We start from the raw sequence: 23,021 nt of genomic DNA, 5'->3' as shown, positions 1-23,021 counted from the left end.
GCACTTTCGGTGCTTCACCGAATGACTTGGATTTCTTGTGTTCTAGCCATGGTTGAATAATCCTTGACCCCAAGAAACCAACTCCTAGTGTGTTTTCCCACCGTCTCTCTCTGGTCTAGACAGTTGTGAAAGGTGTGTATTCCATTGTACACGTTGGTATACCTTTTGAGATATATTATTTAAAGTGCACTTGCTTGTGGAAAAGATGCTATGCCACTTATTTCCTTCTCAAAGCTATAATGCAGATCAATAGTCATTTATCTCCAAAAGCAATGAAAAGCACGTCTGAGTGGGAGAGCTATATATCTCGTCCCTATGTTAATGGGAAATAATTACAAGATGGTTGACGGTTTCACTGAATCTTTCCCAGTTTGGCTGAACCCTGCATTTACTTAGTCCCTTTAATAGGTCCAAAATATGTATTCCCAATAATGAGGCTTGTATTACATTGTTCAATAATTGCAAGCAGTTTGTTCCTATATCCCTCACACAAACTGCGCTGAGCGGCTATAGTTCATGTATGCGTTGTGATAGAGCTGTTAACCCACTTTTATCAGGGATATGAACAATGTTCGCCCGCGAGGTCTATCAGCCACAATAATTATTTTATTATGTAAATGAAGCACAAACTATTGTTTCATTAGCAGACTTCCACATTTGAGTCCTCAGATTAGTATGCAAATCATCTCGTCGGGGTCCTTGCAGGCAGAGGGGATTTTTTACAACTCATTTCTTCAGCGGCTAGTTGTTATCTCGCTAATAATGCAATTATAACACCACTGACCTGTTATGTGTGCTTGCATAAGCAATGCCCGAGTGGCTAGGTGGCTATCATTGAAAGGCTTTGTTTTCCCCTCATCCGTGACTAGCGTGTTTTCTACCTGAGCTTTGTTCGCCACTGCCAACGGTCCAAACTCAGTTTTGTCATCTATGCATAGTCACTTTCACTAATCCTACACGTACATATTACCTCAAATAGCCCGACTAACCGGTGCACCCGCACATTGACACCGTACCGGTACAACCTGTATATAGCCTCGCTACCATTACTTTATTACTGTTTGTCATTTTCTTTACTTATCTATTATTTACCTAATACCTTTTTTTTTCTTTTTTTTTTTAACTTAAAAACTGTGCTGTTGGTTAAGGGCTTGTAAGTAAGCATTTCACTGTAAGGTCTACCTTTCCTGTTGTATTCGGCGCACGTGACAAATAAACCTTGATTTGACATGGTTGGGCTTTATTTTGTGCGCTTGGAGTTTTTAGTTAAGTGTCACTGAATTAAACGGAAAACAACAACACTTCTCGAGACAAAGATGATAAATGCTTGAAAGTCTACCAGAATACCCAGGTCAGAGATGCACAGGTGCCAGGGACTGCCAGACTGTCTGTGTGCGTGCGTGCAGATTGTGTTGTGGGGTGGCAGACTGGTTTTCCTGGCAGAACAAAGGAGAGAGGAGAAGGTGTTTGCTAAGACGTGGGCTGGAGGGTGGCTCTGCTGCCTCTGCCTGTGTGTGTGGGCAGACAGTTTCACACACATTCGTCCGTCAGTGCCATGCATCCAACAGGCCGTCTCATCTCCCTTTTCATGGAGAAGTCAAACTCACTACAACCTATAGTACTCTCATAAAGTAGATTAATGCGCGGGAAATGTAAACTCATCCAGAAGAGGGACGAAATGATTGTCAGTAACGGAAAATGTAACATGGGTTTATATACAGATGTTGAGTGGAGGTATTTCTGTGAAATGTTATAGCAAAACTGCACATTCCATGTTCATGACTGAACCAGTTTGTTCATGGGCACTCATGCGTTACACTGCAGTGTTTGCTGAGTTTATATGTCCTGCAGCCATTTTTGGGTTGTACTGTATTTGGGAGAATTGTGTTAATCTCACTATTGGTGACATTAGGCTGCAGTGACTGGGTGAAGTGATTTAACAACTACATTCAGGGAAAGGTGTAGGTATGGCAATGTAAATGGCGTTTCTGTTAAAGAGAAGTAAGCATCACATTAATGTAACTCCTTGTGGTAAGCCTTCTCCAGTTGCTGGGAGTAATCTAGACCATACCAAGGCCTCTGTCACATTCACTAGGCAGCAGGAAGAGGGACTTGCATGTTTTTGATGTAGTAAAGGAAGCCCTGGTGCAACAAGGGCCTTTTATTTTGTCAGTTGCAGCTATTCAGATTTGCATATTGAAGCTGAGCAAGATTGGTAGAAATGGAAGGATATTCTTACAAGAGATAAATGGTTTTCGGTGCTGCAAGGCGTTTGCATTTGCATGTATTTGATCTACGGTAGCTCGCCAGTCACAAAACAAGCACAGGCTGTGTTGAGTCATCACCTTCAAAACTGGGGATTAAACAGCTCTAAGTTGACAGAAAGTTAGTAAAGGCATATTTCGGGATTTTGGCAATTAAGCCCTTTATCTATCTACTCCCCCAGAGTCAGATGAACTCGTGGATACCATTTTTATGTCTCTGCATTCAGTTTGAGGAAGATGCTAACTAGTATTAGCGCAATTGCTAACTAGCATGCTAATTATTACCATAGACTTCCAGTCATTACCATTACGCTATTACGAAGCTACCATACTGGACACAGACATAAAAATGGTATCCACGAGTTCATGTGTCTCTGGGGAAGTAGATAAAGGGATTCAATGCCAAAATCCCGAAGAATCCCTTTATTTCTGAATCACTCAGTCAGTAATGTGATTTTGCTCTCTGTCAATGTTAAATTCCTGTATTACTCAGGATATGTTGTCCAGGGACACCCTGTCTGGAAGTGACTGTAGTTTGATTTGTTCTCAATTCTAAGATGTAGCCTAGTCTATGTTTTGGGCTTATTCCACCGTGCTTTAATTAACCATTGGAAATATGAGTCAACTGCAATACAGAGTGCCCACTTGATGTTTCCTCTGTAATTACTGGTGTTTGTGTTCAATGTAGATGCTTTTGAGGTTATGCCATCTTAGACAACACAGTGTATCATCCTGTGGGGGATTTGAATATTATTTATTTTAGCTACAACCCTCTGGTAGCCCGTGTTAATTAGCATCTACCTTTGTCCTGGAATTAAAATGCAAATTATGATATTTCTGTGTGCCATCACTCAGAGGTTTGAAAGATCAGCGGTTGTACCCAGATAGGGTGACCTTTTTCCATTTGTGAAGAACTCTCTCTTGGTAATGAGCAGAGAGGTACAGGTCATTTATATGCGCCTTCCCGGTCATTGGGATTTTAACCTACAATTAACCGTGTTCAAATTTGACCATTAAATATAGACCTGGCATTTCATATACATAGCTTGCTAGAAAACTCAAGAGGAAGAATACTGCTGAACACAATCCCTTTTCTCTTAAAACTGAGAAGCTCTTTCTCAACAACCAATAATTCATCCAGAGGACCTGGAATGAGTATCTCCTCCCATAAGTCACCAGTGACCTCAGGTGGAATTGGCTACACGTATTAGGCACCCATGTCAAAGTCATTAGAGGCCTGTCTCTCCTCTCTGCTCCAGTCAGGCCCTGTGACATGTCGACTTGGGTAGGGCCTTCAGGAGGGCCTTTGTTTATGCACACCATCTCACAAATGACTGGCTCTGAGTTAAGCCTGAAACTGAAAAAGGGGAGCACTGTGTGACTGAGCTGTCTGGTTGCATGGCCTCCTTTTGCCTACTCAGTTGTCAGATCTTAGCACATGCTGCATTACCCAACGGAGGAGACTCTATCTCGGTAGGAAGGAAGAGGGATAGAAGGCCTATACTGCCCTGGCTGGTGATCAGAGGTACCACTGGGCTCACCTGTTGCAATTGGTGGTAATTCATTAGTAAATTAATAAAGGGCACAATGTTATTAACCGGCAATATGGAATTAGCTGAAAAAATGACCTCATGTTTTTCTCTTTGTCCTTCCAGGTGGCTGTACGTTTGACGATGGTCCAGCCCAGTGTGACTACCAGCAGGATCCCTACGATGACTTTGACTGGACCCATGTCAGCGCACAGGAAGTGCCATACTTATCGTCTGAACTACCTCAAGGTGAGACTCTCTGCCACCATGTCCACGAACCTAATGGACGCTGTCCCCTCCCTGCAATGTGTTAGCAAACATGACCAAGGCCACTACACCAGGTTCCCAACACCTGCTATGTAGAAAAACGAAAAACTTTTTTTAGACAACTTTTTCTCCCCTCCAGTGTAAATGCCAACAGCTGAAACAAAAGCAACACAGTTAACTTTGCCCTGCACATTTAGCCACAAATGTAATCTATTTAGTGCGTCCATCGTAAAAACAAGCGACAAAGACTATTGGGCTAATGTGTAAACTCACCAGAGTAAGTGGAGGAGCTAATGAGGGAACTGCAGACAGCTGCTCGTTTCAGAGAGAAGGAAGGAAGGGTGAAACGATGGATAGTGTCGTGTCTTTGGCTATGCCGGATTAAGTGATATGACATGCTATTCTATAAAATAATTTCTCCGTAATTAATATTACCTGATTGAGCTAATCATGTAAATGTAATTAACTAGAGAGTCGGGCACCACAAAATAATATTTATAGTGCTGTTATCTTCCGAATAAACTCTTAAAGACCTAGTAATATTTTACATCAATAGCAGTCAATATTAATCGTCATCTTAATTCAGTCTCATCTGAAAGTTGTAAATTCTTGGTTATCTGCACAAACCCTGGCTAACAAGTTGAATCAGTAATACAAAATTGGGTTTAATTATTTATTTACTAAATACCTAACTAATCACACAGAATTACACATACACATATTTAAATCATAACTTGATTACAAATTACGTCATAAAGGAAAACGTCCCTAGCGGGCGGAACACATATGACAGCTGGTTACACAAAAGAAAAGGGTCTGGGTTTGAGTGAAAGAGTGGGAAAACTGAGGAACAAAGGGCAAAGCTGTGCTATCGTAAATACAGTATCTTATGCATTCTAAATTACCGCCCATTTGGAAAAGGAAAATGCAATAAATATTTACTCTGAGCTGCGCTTCGGTAGGTTGGTGGTAGATGGAAGGCCGTGTTGCCCAACCGAGTCCTTTGAAGAATGTCTCTGCTGGTAAATTGAATATGTTGTGGTAATACGAATACAGTGTGTGGTAGACGGGCTACTCTGTTTGTTCCTTCCTAGCCCTCGTTTGCAGCGGCTGTTGCTAATTCAATGGCTAGGAGGTATCACTTCTGTAGTGAATAAAAGTTCATACCATTCTCAACCAAAGCTCACGCTGATGTTTGCTTTGTTATGTCATTATTATCTGAACCATTCTGACATCGGACCGTCGTCCTCACGTCCTCGGAACAGATGGTTATATTGTCGTCAAGGCTTTATATAGGAAGGGAGAGGAGGGCGTGTTTGAAATGTTGTATAGCCCATGTCCCTTCACAGGGGCGGGCCACTGATTGAGCAGAGCCCAATCTTATGAAGACCCAAATCTCACATTTTAGAAGCTAAAATCACATTTCATCCCATCACGAATAATTTCATATTCAAACATTTAAATTGAACAACAATTCCACGTGAATCCGATAACTCTGTGTAGACTTTCCACTGTAGAGTTTTTGTCATCTTATCATTGATGAGAATGTCTCAGATGACAACTGAACTGACATCATATTCATTAAGTACCACCGAATATGTTCAATTGGTCGGATAACCAGAATATTGTTCATTTCCCCCCACCTTCTGATGTTCCCAGAATTTCTATGTTAACCAAGGGTTTTGCAAATGTAACATCAGTAGGGTAGAGTGAGAGGAAAAAGGGGGGAAGAGGTATTTATGACTGTCGTAAACCTACCCCCAGGCCAACGTCATGACAATAGGTAGAAGGAAATTCATTTCAGGGCCTTGCGTCTTATTCTCCATCTTTGTTACTACCCCAAAATACAGTCTTAGTTCCAACGTTTCGCAAATTATAAGAAAGAAATACGTCATTTAATTTCCCGAGGAGAGAGAAAAAGCTTTGTGCTTGGCGGCGAAAAAAAATGTATATTTAGGTTTGAAGACTATCCAACACAATTAAGGTTTTTAACTAAGATCAGGGAAAGCAGCGTGGTAAGTGGAGACGTGGGCCCTGTGACCTTGTCCATTCACCTCTACACAGCTTAATCACTTGTTTTTTTTTAGACAGGATTGATATGGGTAGGAATTTAAAGCATTTCACTTTCAGCAAAATTTCCCAATTTAGTAAGAAATTAGGTAATTAATCATGCAAGGGAACAGAAAAGGTCATCAGCAGATTGTCTGAAAAAGGTTGTGTCCCATTACAATGTTACACAATGAGGTGGCATTTGTCTGGCCCAAAAATGATGGCTGGGTACTTTGTTTTTTACTGTAAGCTATAAAAATAGAGTCGCACTCTCTCTCTCTGTATATAAACTCCCTGTTATTTATTGGGTAAACCACCAACGTTTCGGCATCACTCTGCCTTTTTCTGGATGGCACTTTTTATGACACGACTTGACCGGAAACCAGAGGTATCTGGTTTAAACTTATTTTGAAATATTTACATTGTCTTTTGTGAGGTAAGAAATTAGAGGAGGATTATTATGTGCTAGAACTACATTGCACTTGTAGTGTTTAACCTCTTTAGGGTAGGGGGCAGCATTTGGAATTTTGGATGAAAAGCATGCCCAAATTAAACGGCCTACTACTCGGGCCCAGAAGATATGATATGCATATAACTGGTAGAAAACACTCTAAAGTTTTCAAAACTGTTAAAATTGTGTCTGTGAGTATAACAGAACTGATTTGGCAGGTGAAAACCTGAGAGAAATCCATTCAGGAAGTATTTTTGATTTTTTTGTTGTAGTTTTCTATTCAATGCCATTACAGTATCCATTGACTTAGGACTCAGTTTGCAGTTCCTATGCCTTCCACTAGATGTCAACAGTCTTTAGAAATTGTTTCAGGCTTGTATTCTTACAAATGAGGGAGTTAAGACTAGTTGAATGAGTGGACGCTGATGTGTCACAGAGCTTTTTCATGCGCAATCCCGAGAGAGTGCATTTCTTGTTTACCATTTATATTGATGACGTTATTGTCCGGTTGAAATATTATAGATAATTTAGGCTAAAAACAACCTGAGGATTGAATATAGACATCGTTTGACATGTTTCTGTGAACTTTACGGATACAATTTGGATTTTGCCTGTTTTGTCTGCCTGTCTTGACTGCGTTTGAGCCTGTGGATTACTGAAGAAAACACGCAAACAAAACAGAGGTTTTTGGATATAAAGAGACTTCATCGAACAAAAGGAACATTTTATTGAGTAAATGACTGTCTGCGTGCCACCATGTGAAGATCATCAAAGGTAAGGGGTTAATTTTAGCTCTATTTCTGAGTTTTGTAATGCTTCTGCTTGGCTGTTTACTGTTTGTAATAATTTGTCAACTGGGCTATGTTCTGGGCTAGGTATGTTCTGGGCTAGGTATGCTTTCGCGAAAAACATTTTATAAATCTGACACCATGGTTGGATTAACAAGAAGTTAATCTTTAAACCTATGTAAAATATGTTTTGTTTTCTGAATTTTTAGAATGATCATTTCTGTATTTGAATTTGGCGCTCTGCAATCTCACTGGATGTTGGCCAGATGGGACGCTAACGTCCCACATACCCTAGAGAGGTTTTAACAGATGGCATGAGAAAATCACAATAGCATAGCCACATGTCAAACACTGATAGTTTTGGTGCTGAGGAGATTTTGTCTTTACTCTGTCATCCTCCAACAATGTTTTTTGTTGTTGTTTTCATTTGTTCCTTGGTGCCAGTTTACTGTATGTCAGTTATGATGAATTACCGAGTTTTTCAGGTAGAGATGGAACGGCGAACAGTATAGCAGATGTTCCTTTTAATCTAAAGAGGAGGGATGAGATTCCATTCCAATGGGAATTAGCTCCATTAACGGGCCTCGCTATTGTTTGAAAACACGCAATGGCAGTGATAATGAAATAAAGTGATTGCTTCATTGATCATTACTTCAAAAGTGAATGAAAGCAGATGGAATGATTGTCTTGTGAGCGGAAATAAAGCCTTACCTTTCTATAAATCTCGTCTTGGAAAGGTTAGGAGGGACCCGTGTACTGACTAAGTACAATATAGCTGAGATCCTCCATTTTAATGGGTGAAAGGACATGGGGTTGACTGCAGGACCACTGTCTACCCCCCCCCCCTCCATAACAAAACAAATAGAGCTCCAGCATGATTTGATCAGCCTCCAATGTTTCCCAGCTAGCAACCAGATCCCGCAAATGGAATAAGCTTCATCATAAAGTAGCTTAACATACTTTCTCAGCCAGGGAGGATGAAAAGCAGACACATCAGGGAGTTTCCATGACAAGATAACAAGTGCTATTTACCCTGCAGAAACCTCCCGTTCCTTATCTCTGAAACCATGTTTGATTGACATTTTGGGAAAGGTTCAGTCCAAGAACACTTTTCTAAACGGCATTCTCAACACTGAAGAACAAATGCTTGAGACTCCCTCGATCAATATTCATTTGGAGCTGTGCTTATAATTTGGTCCTGGTGGGGTTAGGCTTGGCTCAGGCTTGCTTGGCCCAGTGCCAGTGTCAGGCCCTGTTGGTCTATTAAGCCTCCCATTGGAAAGGCTGAGTGGGTGTACGGCACTGACTGCACCAGTGTGTCAAACCTCACGCCTCTCTCTCTGAGTACCAGCGCTCTTGGTTAGGCCTACACCTCTCCTGCCAATCAGTAGAGGCTTATCACTAATGTGGGGCAGGGCAGTGTATAACAAGGTGAAGCCTGATTTAAAAAAAAAAGTTTTTATTTCTTTTCACTGTTAGATTAGAGAGTCCTAATAGGGAATAGCAGGGTTTGAATTGCCATGATTTTTATGCCATGCAAGAGCAGGAGTTGTTGTTTGGCGTATCAGGCTCTCTCTCTGTTTCCTTTGTTACTCACAAGACTGTTCTGTCAGCGGTTGAGGCCATGATGGGTGACAGCCATCTTGTGCACTGGCATGAATCTGATGACAGCCATCTTGTGGACTGGCATGAATCTGATGACAGCCATCTTGTGGACTGCATTCATCCTCTGGAAACCTGACGTTGATGTGAAGGAAACCCATCCACTCTAAAAGCCATATTAAAATATATATATATTCCTTTCTTTAATATTCTGCCTTTGGATGAGTAATTGTAAAGTAATAGGAAAGGAAATTATCCAGAATGTTGGCATTATGTTTTTCAGTTGCGTAACGGCAGGGGAAATTGCTTTTGTTACATTCATTTATTTTACATGTATTGTACGCCTAAATCTAGCAACAATGTTCTCACCCTTTTTAGTCTTTCTCAAATTGTTGTTTTTCTAAGCTTTTCGAAACATTGGAAAGAAGGATAGAGAATAAGTCGTAGAAATGTAAGGAGTCTGCAGTTCAAATCAAATCAGATCAAATCAAATCAAATCAAATTTTATTTGTCACATACACATGGTTAGCAGATGTTAATGCGAGTGTAGCGAAATGCTTGTGCTTCTAGTTCCGACAATGCAGTAATAACGAGCAAGTAATCTAACTAACAATTCCAAAAAAACTACTGTCATACACAGTGTAAGGGGATAAAGAATATGTACATAAGGATATATGAATGAGTGATGGTACAGAGCAGCATAGGCAAGATACAGTAGATGATATCGAGTACAGTATATACATATGAGATAAGTATGTAAACCAAGTGGCATAGTTAAAGTGGCTAGTGATACATGTATTACATAAGGATGCAGTCGATGATATAGAGTACAGTATCAACGTATGCATATGAGATGAACAATGTAGGGTAAGTAACATTATATAAGGTAGCATTGTTTAAAGTGGCTAGTGATATATTTACATCATTTCCCATCGATTCCCATGATTAAAGTGGCTGGAGTAGAGTCAGTGTCATTGACAGTGTGTTGGCAGTAGCCAACACACTGTCAGTTCTAGAGGGTTTGTGTGTAGTTGTGTTGGTAAAGTACTATTGTCTGTTTAACACCTGCTTTCTTCATTGTAACTTCCCAGCCCAACTCTGTGGTTGTGCCTGTTAATAAGCCTTTGGGAGATGCCCATTCAGGATTTATGTTTGTGGTCTGGCATCTAGTTGTTGTGTGTAGTCATCATCTTGGAGTTCCTTGAAAGATTGCATTTACATTTTCTGTAGGCTCTAGTCACCCAATGAACTTATTCCATATGGTCAATTAAAATTACACTTCCCCGACATGCTACTTCCTCTGTTTCAAACTCACATCAGATCCAATAACATTAGATGTGCTCACATCAGATCCTTACAAATGTACCAAGCTCACCAAAAGAAACAGGTTAGAGTTTTCCTCTTGTTTCAGAATGGTTTGCTTGGGTTGTTTTTGGCTGGGATCCTCGGTTGTTTGTCTAAGGGATCGATGTATGACAGGAGTGGATTGTAGAGATCTGTGAAACCTCTGTGTGTGTGTGTGATAGGTTGGTTGGTTGTGGAGGAGTGATGTGGTGATCCATCATTGTCTCTCCTATGCTGCTCCATGCTTCTCTCATGTGCTTCTCAGCCTCAGCCAGCACTGCAGTTCAGCTCGGCTCCAGCTCCGGCTCCAGCGTCATTAGTTTCAGCTCTTGATTAAACACCGTTGCCAATCACCAGTGTTGGGAAGTAGTGAACTACATTTAGTTGAACTAGTAATTTAATAACATTTTGCTGTAGCTTGGTGGTAGTTGAACTAAATTCAAATCTTAAGTTACTTCTCTGCCATATAGCGGTGCAGCTAACTACTAACTACTGAAACTACACACTCTGTTTTGTTCTAAAATCAAATATGGGTGAAGGTAGGCCTTTCTTTTTCGACATCAGACCTGCCTAATTTTCACTTGTGTGCCTAGTTCTCTCCTTTTCTGTTGAATAGGATAAATGACACATTCTGTTAACATCTGACTCCAGAGTGATCTGTTCTTGCAATTTGTAGTCTATGACATTTCAGATTAAGATATGATAATCGTCATTTCTATTAAGTAAGCTGTATTTTTCTTAAGGGTAGATGAACTTCTTCCAGTGTGAAGTAGTTGGTAACTATAAACTACATTTTCAGAGCAGCTTCCCAAACACTGCCAATCACCATATTAGAATAACCCAGATGCATAAAATAAACACAGCTCCCCCTCCCTGGTGTTAAAAAGCCTGTCTGAATCAGGCGATATGGCCTATTAGGAGCTTAGTTGGGTCTTCCTTGCAATCTGATCGCTCTGGCATTAACAGAGAGACTTCTAGCCTGCTTTCCCTTTGTTCCAGAAAAACATGTCTTTTTTCTTCTTCTCCCCTCTCGCACTGCTTCTACGACTCGTGATCAACTGTATACATTGATAGAAAGAGGAGAGGAGATTGTGTTCGTTTCGCTCGAACAAAGTGGCTCTGCTTTTGCATGGCTATCGGGTTTCACTACAAACAGCACCAGGCATCTGCTTTTGATCTGCAGCTCAATTCTGAAAAGTCTGTGTCGGGTCGGATATGAGTGATGATGTGCTTGTTTGCTTAAGTCTTAACGTGATGCATTAAAACACAATTTTATAAACCCGTTGGCTCACACTTCTTAAACTACTTTCAAAGTAAATTGAATTTACATAAATTAATTATTTGTGTAATGTTGAATTATGATCAAGAATGTAATCAGCCACTGGTCCAGAGAGGGAAATCATCACAGCTGTCAATGCCCCCCCCCCCTTTTGAGAATCTCATATTTCAGCCTAGTTTATTTGGCCCATGTTGATGTAGACTGATAGCAGGCTGGGTTCGTGAGAGAAAGGGAGAGCCCTAAGGATTGGAGCTCTGAGTGAGATAACAGGCTTAGGCCTTCCCCTGTTCCCCAGGCCAAGGGCTTTATCAGATCCAATGTTCTGGAGCTATGCAGAGGAATACCACCACAGCACTAGTCTGTGGCACTTGCTCCCCAAACACTGTAGAGAAGCCAGTGTTTTGTGGCAGTGCACCACTGTACTCAACTTAACACCAGGGTTTGGCCCGACCTTAATTGCAGGTTGTTGTTTTTGGGGAGAAATTTGTAATCTGTCGTAAAGTGCTAGTTGAGGGGAGGCCTGGTTTCTGGTGTTTTCCGCTGTGGTTTAAGAGTGGACCCAGCTGCATCCTAAAACACTGCTTATGAATCTGAGAAGGGTTCTGGCCTTGATGTCATTGATGGATTTAACAGATTTAGCCTTTGGTGAGACACATTGGAGAAAAACTAACCCTTGCTTGATCTTGGTTTGTCATGGATATCATGGTTCTCCCGACATCGAATATGGAATCGACCATAAAACAGACAACATATTTACAAGACCCTTACCAATTTGCATTGAGACACAAGAGGCCATTCATGAGTAATATGATACAGTGAATCCCCATCTGGTCATTTCACATAGCCTAATTTTCCCTGACACCGATCGCTAGGTCGTTTAGGACCTGTTTGATAAACAGGTGTTTAACCAACAATTATCACAATGAGGAAGGGCCATAGGGGTAAAAAGCTGCTCACATTCTCTGGGAAATAGTCTTTGTGATGCAGATTGGAGACCTGTGGCTATGAAAGGGGCAGAAATTGGTTCCCTGAGGTGTTTCCTGAGGTGATTCTCAAGTGGCGCAGGGGTCTAAGACACCGCATCTCAGTGCTAGAGGTGTCACTACAGACCCTGGTTCGACCCTGGGCCACAACCAGCTGTGATTGGGAATCCCATAAGGCGGCGCACAATTGGCACAGTGTCGTCCGGTTTAGGGGGGAGTTTGGCCGGGGAAGGCTGTCATTGTAAATACGGGTATGTTCTTAACTGACTTGCCTAGTTAAATTAGTATTGTTTTTTAAAATAGCTTCGAGGGCTACCTCAGAAATGGGTTTTCAACACTGTTGCTCTAAACACACCTTTCACCTAATTGAGAGTGCAGGGTTGTGAAATAAATACATGCAGGCTAACTGAGTTCATATATTAAATGCACGTAATTGAGCACATGCAGAATGTAAGGAGTGCACATGTACATACAGTATGTTGTTAATATGATGGGCCGTTTTCAAACCTGTCCTTGTCTGAAAGGAGGATCATGCTTTGAGGCTGGCTGTGTGATTCAGAGAGAGGCTATCATGGTAACGTTGGAATTTGGAGGCATAAACAGAAGAAAGGTGGTGAATTTGTTTGTTTTCAGTCCACATGAATCGAGGCTGATTTCAAGTACTGTTGAGCAAACAATTTATTATTGCTGTACGATTATTTCCCTCTGGAAAAAAAGTCAAAGGATTTTTAATAGGGAAAAAATAAGTCTGGATTTTGTTCATCTTTGGACGTCCTTTGTTTGAGCTTTAGTGGGGAAGTGAAATAAATAAATAAAATCATAGATGTGTGTAATAGAACTGCCAACAGCTTTTGGCTCTAGCTCTTTTTCCGTTTCGTTAGTTTTTTTTTGTGTGAAAGCTTGATGATCTTGCTCTCGTAAAGAAGTAATGCATGAGAGGGAAACAGACACGTTTTTTTGTTTGTTTGAGGCCTCATGTTTATTTTGTACCTTGATGAGAAACACACTGCCTGGCTTGGAAGGGTTCGTCAGGGAGGTGGGAGGAGGGGTTAGTGGGGGAGGGGGAGAAACACACTGCCTGGCTTGGAAGGGTTCGTCAGGGAGGTGGGAGGAAGGGTTAGTGGGGGAGGGTGAGAAACACACTGCCTGGCTTGGAAGGGTTCGTCAGGGAGGTGGGAGGAGGGGTTAGTGGGGGAGGGTGAGAAACACACTGCCTGGCTTGGAAGGGTTCGTCAGGGAGGTGGGAGGGGTTAGTGGGGGAGGGTGAGAAACACACTGCCTGGCTTGGAAGGGTTCGTCAGGGAGGTGGGAGGAGGGGTTAGTGGGGGAGGGGGAGAAACACACTGCCTGGCTTGGAAGGGTTCGTCAGGGAGGTGGGAGGAGGGGTTAGTGGGGGAGGGGGAGAAACACACTGCCTGGCTTGGAAGGGTTCGTCAGGGAGGTGGGAGGAGGGGTTAGTGGGGGAGGGGGAGAAACACACTGCCTGGCTTGGAAGGGTTCGTCAGGGAGGTGGGAGGAGGGGTTAGTGGGGAGGGGGAGAAACACACTGCCTGGCTTGAAAGGGTTTGTCAGGGAGGTGGGAGGAGGGGTTAGTGGGGGAGGGGGAGAAACACTGCTTGGCTTGGAAGGGTTCGTCAGGGAAGTGGGAGGAGGGGTTAGTGGGGGAGGGGGAGAAACACACTGCCTGGCTTGGAAGGGTTCGTCAGGGAGGTGGGAGGAGGGGTTAGTGGGGGAGGGTGAGAAACACACTGCCTGGCTTGGAAGGGTTCGTCAGGGAGGTGGGAGGAGGGGTTCGTGGGGGAGGGTGAGAAATACACTGCCTGGCTTGGAAGGGTTCGTCAGGGAGGTGGGAGGAGGGGTTAGTGGGGGAGGGTGAGAAATACACTGCCTGGCTTGGAAGGGTTCGTCAGGGAGGTGGGAGGAGGGGTTAGTGGGGGAGGGTGAGAAATACACTGCCTGGCTTGGAAGGGTTCGTCAGGGAGGTGGGAGGAGGGGTTAGTGGGGGAGGGTGAAAAACACACTGCCTGGCCCTGCTGGAACGGTCTGTCAGGTGGGGGAGGGAGCAGGACATTGGGAAGGGTGAACTGCCTAGTTTTGGGGAGGAAGGCTTTTTTTTGTACCTTTTTTTCCCTAAAACAAACCTCCAACAGACAAACTCCCTTTGTTCCCAAGGACAAAGACTCGCCTTTGAACACAGGCCATTTCAAAGGTCTGGAAATATATACATTTCAACAATTAGCTATTCGTAAATGCAATTTTCCAAAAAGCTGTTGTACCACAAGTCAAGAAAATGTATACTGTTGCACTCCAAAGGTTTCTTTGGATTTGACCACCTTGAAAATATCCCCTACTTCACATCGAATCCTCTCCATTAAATACCCAGCACACATAAACACGGCCAGATGGGTTCCTAAAAGATTTCTTAGAACTTCTTCTTTGCTTGGAGCTGAGTACACAACGATGGTTCAGAGTTCTTGTACAATATGAATCATCAGAACTCTAGTTACATTCGAGTCATTGTTTTGGCAGGCCTGAAAATGGTGAACAGATGTACTGATTTTGTGACAAATGGTTGTGAAGTGAGGCTTTGGCTAGGCCTGATGTCTTGCTTAAGGGAATAACACATGAGCAAAATGGATTTAAATCATGCATAATAAAGATTCAAATAGGAAATGAATTTGATATTTGTTTGTTAAACCAATACTAAATGACCTGCACTGAACTCTACATGGCAATTTCCCCAAAATGATCATATTATTTTTCATTTATTGGATCTAACTGTAGTTAATCAATTAACATGTCCTTTAATTGAAGCATTTCTATTTGTTTGGTCTTTACCCAAAAATGTGTTGCTAAGAAACATTGGAGCACTTACAGTGGAGTGGAGAACCTTAGCTGCCGAGAGTCTGACTCTAGGCCCCTCTTATCTCCATGTCCTCTAATGCTCCTCTTCTCTTCTTCTCCTCTTCTATTCTCTTCTCCTTCTCTTCTATCCCTGCTCAGGTTCCTACATGATGGTGGACTCCTCCCAGCACGACGCCGGAGAGAAGGCCCGCATTCAGCTGCCAGTAATGAAGGAAAACGACACCCACTGTATTGACTTCAACTACTTATTGTACACCCAAGATGGCTCCAGCCCCGGGACGCTGAACATCCTGGTGAAGGTCAACAAAGGTCCCATGGCTAATCCCATCTGGAATGTGACCAGCTACACCGGGAAGGAATGGCTCCGCGCTGAGCTGGCCGTCAGTACCTTCTGGCCCAACGAGTATCAGGTACACAGAGCCACTACATCGCTCCATTACCTATCCATCTGGGTCCGTTTGTATGAACCATCTCAGAGTAGGGGTGCTGATTTAGGATCAGTTTTGACTTTTAGATCACAATAAATAAGATTACATGGAGAGTGGGGGGTTGATCCTAGATCAGCTCTCCTACATTTGATACATATGGACCAAGGCCTCTGTAGCACTGATATGGAGATGGACCTATTGGCTGTATGTCTCTTGTTCACTGGACTGTTGGGGCTTGATGGTCTTTAAGCCAAGAAGGAATTGTAATTTTCTTCCCCGCTTGCAATTAGATTCTTAAATTAGTCAGGGTCCGGAAAAGGATATTAAAGACTATAAATTATAGAAGTATAATTATTAAAATAATTATTATTGAGAGGGCATGGGCAATGAACTGATTCCATATAAATAGGGATTAATTTGTGCATATTCACATTTTTCAAATGCCATGTTGATTGTGATGCGTCCAATTGTGAAAGTAGGCAAATGCGTAGTTCTCCAAATGTCAGCTGGATCATTGAATTTATTTCTTGTTTATTATGTTTTCCTTCTTTACGGCCAATTCATTTTGCTCCGTTTTGGACAATAAAACTGCTAAGCTAATTGTATTGTATAATGTCATCATGCATGGTCATGCAACATGACGAGAAAATGGTGGTTCATTTCACAGGTCAATACTTTTTTCCCCCCGGTGTAAATTATGGAGTGATAGCAAGTCACTAAAGATCATTACACCTTCCTCACAGTCAGATTTACAGCTGATAAGAAAGGCTCTCAAGTAGCCAGTTCTGTAATGAGAATGGATGGTGAAGGAGGAGATGGGCAGGAAGACCTACAGCCCGCTCTGCCCTTGTGTTCCCCCAACCCGGGATGGGGTCTTAAAACTCACATACATGCTGGCACGCACGCACACACACACGCACACACGCACACACTCACACACTCACGCGAGACAGTGGTCGTTTGTGCACTGGTAATGAGGCCTTGTCTTAGCAATGGGGTCGAGTGGAGCTGGACCGTGGATCTTTGTCTAAGACTTTGGGGAAGGCGGCTAGGCTAGGCCACTGATTTATCGGTCTTGACCGGGACTCAGGAGTGGAGACTGGGGCACAAATGCAATGTGTGTGGCTGTGTACGCCAGAGGGGCCCAGTAGGATAGCAGCATATCACTCTGTGCCATCTAAAGCTGGCCTGACAACCCAATCCTCCCACCCCTAAGTATGGGTTCTCGGTGAGGGAATTTCTGGGTGACAACCCAAACTGCCCCGAGCTATACCTCCTGAAAGGCTGAAACACAGGAACAAGGGTGATAGCCTGGTTCTTTATCCTCAAGAGTCCTGCTAATAGCTGCTGCTGTCGTTGCTGCAGCCTGTAACATAAGTGGAGGCAGGTTTTTATTTCCCCAGCAATGTTCAGAGTTGTTTTTTTTTTTCACAACCCTGGAAGGCACGCCAGGTCCACCATGCGAGATGGCTACATTGGCTGTAAATGACTGGAAACGGATGTGAAATATTCAGAATGCATGTTGATTGATGAGAGAGGAGACTTTGAAAGCTAAAGACGCCGGACTAGATTCGGTGCCAGATACTTTGTGGGTATCAAATTGCCATGTAGTAGCTAGTGTTGCCTCTGTGTACTCTCTCTCCCCTCGCCGCCTCTCTCCCTCTCTCTCCTTCCTTTCGCTCTTCAGATACTTTATTTATCCGCCTTTTTGCAATGGGATTTGATTCAATAAGCTCGCCTCCCTTTCTTTCAATGCCAATGCCGTATTTGTAAGTATTTCGTTTGCATATTTTTTTTTTTTTGCTGCCTCCTTTTCTCTCTGTATGGCTAATGAAACCCGTGGCCCGTCATGTCACTAATTGGAAGGAATGAATGATTCAGTACTCTTGTCAACACGTGTCCTCTTGGAGTGATAGGGAATTTTTAAGTGGGCGATGCTTATTATTCTAATGCGATAATTTGGTTTCGTAGTCTCCTTTGCCAGTGGTGCCAGAGCTAGAGTCGTCAAGGCCTTCTGACATGCTGTCATGCTGACGGTGGCTAGTGTAATTGGACACCTGTGTTTCCGCATGCCTCAGTGAGGACACTTTGCTGTAATACCAGAACAGTAGTATTAGTGAGAGATGAAATAGAAACATAAGCATCACTGTGTGACGTTTGTGAAATGGTTTATTTTTGCAAAAGTATTTTTGTTGTTGTGAAGTAGGTGTGTGATGACGAATGACGAATGAGTGAGATGGAAAAAGGTTTGGCCACAGGTGTGCGCTTCTCTTTGTTTCATTATAGTGGGCTGCCTCTGCTGGTCACGAGTAGTCATTACACATGTAGTCTCTTCAAACTGTAGTTACAGAACTGCACACATGTAGATTTTCCATTTATTCCATCAATACGATTTAGTAAAAGGCATCAGAATGCATTCATCATCAATTCATTCGCCCATCAGTTGTGTATATGCTTCAGTGATGAGTCATAACTCTTATTGCCAATATTTGCAATGCCAGCCTACTCAAAGTTGACCACATTCAGGTAAACCAAATGTTTAATCGTAGGCCAGAGATCATCATCCCATTGTTCCTCCCCTGCTGAACGACATTTTGGGTCTCCCACTGAGCTGTTGTCTCCCAAAAGGTGTGCTGGGAAAGGCCTTGTCTGAATAGATCCCTTCATAGAGACCTGGCAGCCCCAGTCCGCCCCATCCCCGATCCCCTGCAGAGGCCGGAGCAAGCTTAGACATCTTAGCCTGTAAATAAGTCTGTACACGCAGGGGATTAGGCATCATTTGAGAGAGCAGAGCGTTATAATTAATAGCCTCTGATATCAGAGGGGAGAAGCTAATGAAGCGCTAGGACCAGTGCCGGCATGTCTCTTCGTCCTTCGCTCTCTCTCTCTCGCGCGCTCTCTCTTTCTCTCTCTGTCTGTTTTTCTCTGTCTGTTTCTCTATCCTCTCTCTCACTCTCACTCTCACTTTCTCTCTCTGTCTGTTTTTCTCTGCCTGTTTCTCTCTGCCTGTTTCTCTATCCTCTCTCTCTCTGAGGCTGCTGCTCATTTGACCTTTGTCCGCATTTCTACAAACCCACATCACCGTGAAGCCCAGGATTGGTGTATTTGTCACCTTTGATTGGAGGGATGACCCCAGACACCTGGTCATGGTGTGTAAATATTGGTCTCTTACTATATTTGAATCATGTGATTTCCCATTTATGATAGTTCTTCACTTCTGGCATGTGCATTGAAATAAATGAATTAGGACTGATTAAACGTGTCAGAATGAATGTTTAATGACATGTTAGAGATGAGATGACATTCTCTCTGGGGATTGTTAAACTTTGAACAGAATGTAGCAGCTGAGCACACATTGGTGAAGCAGTCATACATGCATGATTTACATTTGTCAATAGACTATTTATTTGTGTGTCTCTTCAGACAGTTCAGACGAATTGCCATGGATATACGACGTTTACTCCCGTAGACACTGTTTTGTATTGCTGCAGCTGACAATTTGAAAGTCAACATGCGGGCTCCTCTTTGTCCTGGGGTAAGGGCACTGATCGACATGGTCTTAGCTGCTGTCCAGAACCCTCAGCCGTCAACTCTACTTGTCTTTAAGGGGGATCTTAGAGGAACTATGGTGTCATGGAGGGGGTCTGGGCTGGAATGGAACTGAGGGGCCTGTAGGGACCCAAGTGATTTATTCACAAGCCAGGTGTTTACTCTTTAGCTCAAGACCAAATTGGTGTGTGGATTTAACCAATCAAGACTGTTGAAACAATTAGGGCTCAGACTGGTTGGCTTTTCCACGCTAGAGATGTGTGTCTGTGTGTGAGCCTCGTTTAATTAATGGAGTGACAACTGAGGACTTAAAGGAGTAAAGTCACTAGGAGTGTGAGAGAGGGCAAGCCAGTTCCTGTCGCACTCCTTGTTGTGTACACTTGGTGTGGGTGGGGGTTGGTTTGTTCAAATGCGTGTGTGTATATAGGGAAGGGAGGAGTTGTGGGGGAGGGTGGAGGTCTGAAGGCTGAGGGCTGGTATTTCTTGTCAAGGTCGTTCCATTTCCTCTCGTCAACGCTGCCCCCCCACCGCACATATTTTGGCCCAACGCAGACCCATTCCTGACGCTCTGACTACTTCTGAACCTATAGATGGCCTGCAGAAGATCGGAATGGGGGGGCAAATCAAGCACCTGGGTCTTTGTTTAGCCCTGAATACTTCCATCTGCATCGTGAGGTGTGGTGATTATGACCCCTGCGTGTGCGATACAGAGGAATGACCCCGGCGCGGCTCTCAGCACTTCTCTGCAATGAAGGAAACAAATGACAGGGAGGCTCTTCTTAAGGCACAGCCTGACAAAGAGCTAGAATGTCTCTCCTTTGTTCAGAGCTTTGACTGTGTTTGTGCGTGAATACAGCCCTCCTGTCGAGTAGAAATAACAGGTATTATCATTAATGGTCTGTATTTGACCTGTTGGAAGGTGCTGACTATGCTACGTTGAGTTAAATTGAATTCTTGCACAGAGGGCTTTTCCAGCCGTAGCGGAGCTATGCAATACATCCATTAGTCATTTAATCAGTGTTAATGACACAGTCTTAAGATGATTAACGTGATTAGAGCCACACTCGCAATGGATTTTAGAGTCTAATTGTTATTGAAGTAAAATTGAGCCTGGGCCCTTTTTGAAAGACTTGTTTGCTCTTCCGTTGTGGTCGGTGTTGGTGCCTTATTCTGGTAGATATCCTACCCCTGGTTTGGCAGTTTGATGACTCGGTCAGGAATTTTCTTCCCGTTCCTACCAGGGTGAACATCTACCCTCACCGCAGGTCTCTACCCTCCCTCTCATCATGCTTCAGGCTCGACCTCTCCAAGTGCAATTGCTCTGATTTGGCCCCGGCCATTGATCTGAATACGGAAACAATCAGCGTTAATAAGGGAGAGTGTCAGTATCTACCTCAAAACACGTTTCCATTCTCCTGAAGCCCCTTACCTCAGTATTGTCGGGGCTCTGCCATATTAAAGTATGGCGTAATGGCCGTTTATGGAGATTGCTCCTCTGCCGGCATGCAGCGGGTGAAATGATAGATTGAAATTGATCGCTCAAAGCTGAGAGATTACTCTTCAACTGAGAGGGATGCACCTCCTATGAACCGCCCTGTGAGGAATCATGGGAGGGAGTCTGAAGCCAGAATATATTGCTTCTAATGGGCCATCCTGGAAGAGAGCGAGAGCCTTCGCAGCACTGCACATCACATCGGAGCCCATGAAAACGGGTTACTGCATCTTTCTTTAAAGGCAAACATTTCGGCACACATCTCCCCCCCCATAGACATGATGAACGATGTCTCCCGGGCTGCTCCCAAGGAAATAAAAGGCTTTTCTCTCGTCACATTTGTATCAATTGTGGTATTTCTTTCTGACAGTGTTTACTCTGTGACTGCTGTGGTAATGATCAGCGGAATAAATGCAGATGGGAGGGAGGGAGGGGGGTGTAGATCCTCTGCAGAATGCCTCTCCTCTCCTAGCCAGGCCTCTCTGTGACAGGTGAAGTGATAAGAGAACAGCAAATACACCCCCCCCCCATCAGGTGGGTGATGTGATGGGTGGGTGCCTGGCAAGAGGTAGAGAGACTGTGTGTGTGTGTGTGTGCACATGTTTGCATCTCTGACAGTGTTTTCTGTATATTTCCAAGTCACGGTCGTAGTTTGCCTCTGATTGGGCCGCATGTTTTGATGTTCCTGAGACATATCTGCATTGGTTGCGTGTATGTTGAAATTACAATCAATGGATTGTATTTTTCTGTTTTTAGAGGAAGGGGTAGAACAAATGCTTTATGATCCCCCCCCACACACACACACACACACACCCTATACCAGCTGGTAGGGCAGGAGTTGCTGACATCATGGTCATTTGAGCAGCTCATGCAGGCTTAATGCAGGCTCCAGCCCAGCTGCAGTCTCTGCCTGGCCGTCCGTCCCTGATTCTGTCCCTGCATGTCTCCATGTGAGGCTCCAGCAGACAGGAAACCCTTCTCTAGGTCCATCTGCCACCCCCTCCTAGACCACAGAGTTCCTCTCCTTCCCTCCCCTCCTCTAGCCAAGACCTGCTGGTCCAAAGCGCTACCCAGCATTCAGCCTCTGAAAGGTAACCTCAGTGCTCTAGACATTGAGTTGGGTTCGTTGTATTTCAAATTTCAGAGACATTTAGTACTCTCTGTATTTGCTGACTGTTTATGGAGACATTTTGGATAAATTAACTTCCAGTTAACTTTATCTCAGTATGACTTGGATTGCTGATGAAGCTCCTCAGTTCCTCAAATCAAAATGGAGTAAACAAAGATGAACCAACAATTTGGATATATCCGCTGTGAGTGCTTTTTTATTCCATTGGCTGTCATCCTCAGCCTGTGCTGTGAACATGTTAGTATTTTCTCCTCACCCGGAGGAGAGCAGTGTATTATTTTTAAAGAGCTTTCAGGGGGCTGATGCTGTGTTCACTCTGTGAGCCTACTGGCTTGTGGCTTGGTGACATCAGGGCTAGTCTGTCGCAGCTAGCTCGGTTAAGATAATTGCACCAGCACAGGGTGTCACAGCGGAGTTTTTTCTTTTATCTCAACTTGTTTGTTCAATTTCCAATGATAGCCGACCTCTTTACTGTCACTACTGAAAATTGCAATTGGTAGTTCCGGAAGGGCCACTCTCTCACCTTTCCCCTCCAAGAGTATTATGAGTTGTTCATCTATGTTGTACGACCAGGCTCTAATAAGATCATGTTATTACGTTATTGCGGGGAAAAGCTGGTAATCGAATACAGTACATCTGTCCATTTTCACTCGTTGTGGAAAAGCGATATAGAATGGGGGGGAGCATGGCAGATTCCTGTGACTGCCCTGACTGCGCTGCTCGCTTAAAGATTTATACCATAATCCTCTCATTGGAGTTATCGCAAGTGCTGGCTTAAGATTTGTTTAGCAAATGTCGTATGCATTAAGAGAGAGATCACTTGAAAGGATATGAATCTCAGCTAAAAGCAAAATACCATCATTAAGCTAGAGCTCAGCAGCAGCTGGAACAAACTATTATTGTAAATGTTTATTCGGTCTCTCTTTTCCCTGCTTGAAAGGCATGTTTAGAATGCAATTCAGGGGATCAGGATTCAGCTGTAAAATGTCCTTAGATCCCACA

At 43.4% G+C, this 23,021-nt stretch overlaps 1 protein-coding gene across 15 annotated transcripts in view; it reads left to right on the top strand.

The window, feature by feature from the left end:
- ptprk (protein tyrosine phosphatase receptor type K) overlaps nt 1-23,021 on the top strand; it is a 154,134-nt gene that overhangs the window by 47,641 nt on the left and 83,472 nt on the right. For all 15 annotated transcript variants that reach the window (XM_042300684.1, XM_042300686.1, XM_042300690.1 and 12 more), the window contains exons 2-3: nt 3,920-4,042; nt 15,560-15,831. In XM_042300684.1, the coding sequence (XP_042156618.1) occupies nt 3,920-4,042; nt 15,560-15,831 (395 nt within the window). The remainder of the gene's footprint in view (nt 1-3,919; nt 4,043-15,559; nt 15,832-23,021) is intronic.

The sequence above is a fragment of the Oncorhynchus tshawytscha genome, linkage group LG18 (assembly GCF_018296145.1).
Source record: "Oncorhynchus tshawytscha isolate Ot180627B linkage group LG18, Otsh_v2.0, whole genome shotgun sequence".
Classification (NCBI taxonomy): Eukaryota; Metazoa; Chordata; class Actinopteri; order Salmoniformes; family Salmonidae; genus Oncorhynchus; species Oncorhynchus tshawytscha.
The sequence above is the reverse complement of the archived record's forward strand: the minus strand, read 5'-3'. Positions and strand labels throughout refer to the sequence as shown.